Genomic DNA, 4,657 nt, shown 5'->3' on the forward strand with positions numbered 1-4,657 from the left:
TTTAAAGTTTGTGTCCTGCTATTTATTGTATAAATGCTATCCTATCAGTATTCTTAGTCAGCTTACTAGGAATAATTGTAATACATGTCAAAGTTGTCGTTTTGATTTATTTCCTGTTTTGAAATAGTAATAGAGCTGCTATTAAAGTCAGCATTGACTGCTTTCTTTCTGTTTCCAAACAGGTGAAAGTCTAAGACCATAAAGCATGTTCATATCTTAGTCATAACTTTATTCCGGCTACTGATGAACAAACTTTAGAAGCTCAAAGTTTTTAAATCAGGAGACAGACAACAGCATTTGCAGTTTGGGATTTTTGCTGAGGTGAAAAACATGGAGTGCTGGGTGAATCTTAAATCCTCTGACTGGGCTTATCCCACTGCAGTCCTGTCATTGTATGGATTTTTTGCTAACTGCAGAATCGCAGAGCCTTTCCTTGCTCCGTACTTAATTGGGCCTCATAAGAACATCTCCCAAGAAGTGGTAAGCGGAAATACGAATGATCTCTGTGAAATTTGTTGCAGCATTGTACCTGAAATTCCTGTTCATGCTGCTTGTTGTTTTCTCTTAGGTGACAAACTATATTTTTCCTATCTGGACATACTCCAACCTGGCCTTCCTTTTCCCAGTCTTCCTGCTGACTGACCTCCTGAGGCACAAGCCGCTCATTGTGCTGCAGGGGCTTGTCCTGGTCATCAATTATGTCCTGCTCTGCTTTGCCCAGGGAGTGCCTGCCATGATCTTCCTTGAGGTCCACCAAAAAGTGTTATAACAAATGTACTGTAGAACAGACCATGATTATAGATGATGCCACCCATGTCAAATGTTTACTTGGATATTACAATGATTGGAAATGGCACTTGGTATCGTTGGCAGAGGAGATGTTTGTTCACATAATTCCTCACAATTGCCCAGTGATAAACTGGTGACCAATCCAGAGTGTATGGCCTTTGTGTGACATTTTCTCATGAATGTATTGTTTAGGTTATGAGTTGAACTTGTTCATTTCTTTTCCAGATTAACTATGCTATGGTGACAGCATCAGAGGTGGCCTACTTTTCCTACATTTACAGCGTGATTCCCTCGGAGAATTACCGAAGAGCCACCGGTTATCTCCGAAGCGCCATGCTTTTTGGGTACACATTTGGTGCCGGCCTGGGACAAGTTCTCATCTCCCTGGCAGGTGGGGCTTCAAATTTAACAATGAATGCCAAACTACATAAAAGAGATTCTAGATTTATTTTAAATCCTTTCACACGTTCAAACTTTCCTTGATGGTGTCTTTCAGGATACAAAACTGTATTCACTGCTAACAGAATTCTGAAACAAGCCCTGAATGATTTGGAATTGTGAGTAGGCAGTATGGAAGTATGACTTCTCATCAACAGGGCTAGACTACTTCGACATCAATGCCATCACCCTGGGCGTTGTAAGCGTGGCTTTTCTCATCTCCTTCCGATTGCCAATGCCTCAGAGGGGCATGTTCTTCAAAGGGAGAAAGGCTGCACCTGTGGGCCAAAATTTCCAGCAGGCGGGGCCCGTGGGAGCGGACAGGCCTGAGGAAGCTGTGCTGGAAGACGAGGATCCTGCCTCTGGGGAAGAGAACGTGGAGGGGAATGACAGCGCTGGCTGGTGCAGCAGGAAAAATGTGGTCAATGCGGGTCATTTACTTTGGCAAAGCTTCAGGGAGTCCTACTCTTCCAGGCATGTTCTGCTGCTCTTCATCCATCCTAACCTACGTTGCATGCATGCACATCTCCATTTAACTCTAACACCAATTGTGTGCTCTATATTCCCATGTATTTAACATAAATTAATAACCATTTACAATCAATTTGCAGGCATTTAATCTACTGGTCCCTTTGGTGGGCTTTAGCCACAGCTGGGTATACACAAATCCTCAACTACATCCAACTAATGTGGGACCATATTGAACCATCTGCTACATCATCCGTCTACAATGGAGGTGTCGAAGCTGCATGCTCTCTTGTCGGTAAGACTGGACTGGGGCTGATGCTAGCTGCCAGCATGCTTTTGTGGGCTGCAAAAGGCATACAGCACCAAGTCAGCCCGTGGCAGGGGAGAGGAAAATAGAAAGTGTGTCATTGTAACAGGCGGGCTGTGGCATTTGTCTAAGGAATACGCCACACAATTCTGACACTAAATTGTGTCATTCATTCATTTTCTATGCCGCTTGTCCTCATAAGGGTTGCGGGGGCATGCTGGAGCCTATTCCAGCTAACTTCAGGCCAGAGAGGCAGGGTACACAGTTAATTGTGTCATGATCAAAACCATTCCCAGTGATGCTAATCAAGCCATTTATTTTTCTGTGGGGTGGGGGGTCAGGTGCTGCAGCAGCCTTCTTAGTCGGTCACATCAAGGTGAGCTGGACCATGTGGGGAGAGCTGGCACTGGGCTTGTTTTCAGCCATCGGGGCAGGCGCCGTCTTTCTGATAGCGCTCACCAGCAATATCTGGGCCTGCTATGCGGGCTACGCCCTGTTTAAATCATGCTACATGCTTCTCATCACCATCACTACGTAAGTTTCACTGCAGCTCCACAGAAGAGTCCTTTAATCCAACATAAACCACTTTGTTCTATTCAGATTTCAGATTGCTGCCAACCTCTCCATGGAATGCTATGCTCTGACGTTTGGCATCAACACATTTGTGGCCCTCTTTCTGCAGACCATGATGACGCTTATTTTTGTTGACGAAGCTACATTAGGACTGGACATTGTGAAGCAGGTATGTGTCGACAGCTAGCAACATACAAACATATACGGGTGTATGTGTGGACGTTCTTGTAATGGCATCATCTAAGGGCATCATGATCTCTAATCAAGACGTGAGGCACTTATGTGGACATAGTGACACCTAGGCCTGTCACGATAATCAATAAATCGTTAAAAAAAAAAACAGGTCGATAATTATGTCGCCCTCGATAAATTGAATGTGCATGTATGTGTGATTCACCTGCTCGTTTCTGTGTGCCACACGGGCTGGATGACAAGAGGCCTCACTCTGCATCTGTCTGTGCGCATTGATTCTATAGTGGAATGAACGAAGAGAGTGGGCCCTCATGTCATTCAGCCTCTTTGTGGAGGCGGGGCTACTTGTGAGTGGATTACGGGATTTAGCAGCTCGCGTCGTGAGGCAGCATACGCTAACAATGAAGAAGGCGCGGAAGCGATGGTTTCTGAGGCGAATGCCCCAGCCGAGAGCGACAGTGTGGGAACATTTCGGTTTTAAACAGAATGAACACGCTGAGCGCGTGAACACCGACGACCGACACGGACAGTTTTCTCAACTGGGATGAAAAAAACTACCAATGTAGGTGCCTCGGGCAGCGGAGCCTTCGTCCCGACAGTCAGCGCTTTGGTCTGCAAATATAAACAAAACAGTGCAAAATGGTGCGCACTTACAAACAGTGCCGCTGGCTACATTGCAAAAACTTACATACAGGCAACTTCTGTGTCAAGCTAATGTCTCACACAGGTAGACAGACCGTACACAATACCTGAGTACCATCTAGTGGTTCAAATGTGAAGTACACCTCTCATGACAAATAATGAAAAAATGTGCTTAAAAAATGTTGTCGATACAATCGGTTATCGACGACAATTTGTAGCACAATTATCGACCAGCAAAATTTGTTGTCGTGACATGCCTAGTGACACCTAGTGGCTCTGCTCTAGCATTGCCTAAAGTGAGTACTGTAATAAAAAAGAATTATTGTTCCTTTCTCTCCAGTTCATCATCTACGGGAGCTACTATGCTGTCATCTCTGTGCTCTTTTTGATTCGAGGGATCTACACTGCTTGTACAAAGCATACTTCTCCAGACACCAAGTCTGCTGTGAAGGTGGTGAATCAACAAAGTTCTAATACTTTTGTCAATGGATGAGCTTTGATTTTGGGGATATACTGTAGTGAAGAGGATTATAATTAGGGATAGAAAAGTAACTGGTATCAAGCGCAACTAACAGCAATTTACTGTAGTTTTTAAAGTGCATTTTTCCACATGGATGTGTTTATTTATAGAATATATATTTTTTTACTAAAATAGTTTTTCAATAAACATTAAATGCTTGTAACACACACAAAAAAGTACAGATAGCACGACAAGCTAACTTAGCGAACATCACCCTATTCACTTCTTGTTAGCGTACGAGGTTGAACTCTACGGGAATGAGTGAATCTGTCTGAATGTTCTGAACTTCTCTTTCCTCAATGAGCAGACATGAATGTAGCGCCACTTTCCGGAGCTGACATAATGTCGAATAAACAGCGATTGACTATGATTGATGTTTGTCGAATTTTATCTTGTAGCAATGGATTTAATGAAGTGGTGATTCATAATTAATATTAGTTTCTAGAGCGTACACAGCAGCAGGTCGTGGCTGTCGCAGTGTTTTTACAACTACAGTATTATTAGTTTTCATATGTAGTTATACAGCCTGTAATCTACTGGCACATAAAAGATGATTAAAAACTAAGCTATAAAAGTGTGTGCTGTCGTTTGGCCGCCTTCTTTTATTGGTTCACCAACTCGGGGATGGAAACAGGTGTGGGTGTTTTTCCTTAAGAAAGAATACCCAGAAACACAAGCAAGGAGTGGCTCGTACACATACATACCCGAAACAGAGTCAAGCGCTGATG

The 4,657-nt window shown here is 43.6% G+C and overlaps 1 protein-coding gene across 1 annotated transcript; it reads left to right on the forward strand.

Annotated features, from left to right (window-relative positions):
* Positions 1 to 190: 190 nt before the first annotated feature.
* On the forward strand, positions 191 to 4,372 carry LOC129191295 (thiamine transporter 2-like). The gene is made up of 8 exons (XM_054794510.1): positions 191 to 480; positions 569 to 748; positions 1,015 to 1,180; positions 1,386 to 1,701; positions 1,839 to 1,990; positions 2,344 to 2,536; positions 2,603 to 2,744; positions 3,750 to 4,372. The coding sequence occupies exons 1-8, from the start codon at positions 331 to 333 to the stop codon at positions 3,900 to 3,902; spliced, it is 1,452 nt and encodes a 483-aa protein (XP_054650485.1). The 5' UTR covers positions 191 to 330; the 3' UTR covers positions 3,903 to 4,372.
* Positions 4,373 to 4,657: the final 285 nt, after the last annotated feature.

The sequence above is a fragment of the Dunckerocampus dactyliophorus genome, chromosome 12, assembly GCF_027744805.1.
Source record: "Dunckerocampus dactyliophorus isolate RoL2022-P2 chromosome 12, RoL_Ddac_1.1, whole genome shotgun sequence".
NCBI classification, from domain to species: domain Eukaryota; kingdom Metazoa; phylum Chordata; class Actinopteri; order Syngnathiformes; family Syngnathidae; genus Dunckerocampus; species Dunckerocampus dactyliophorus.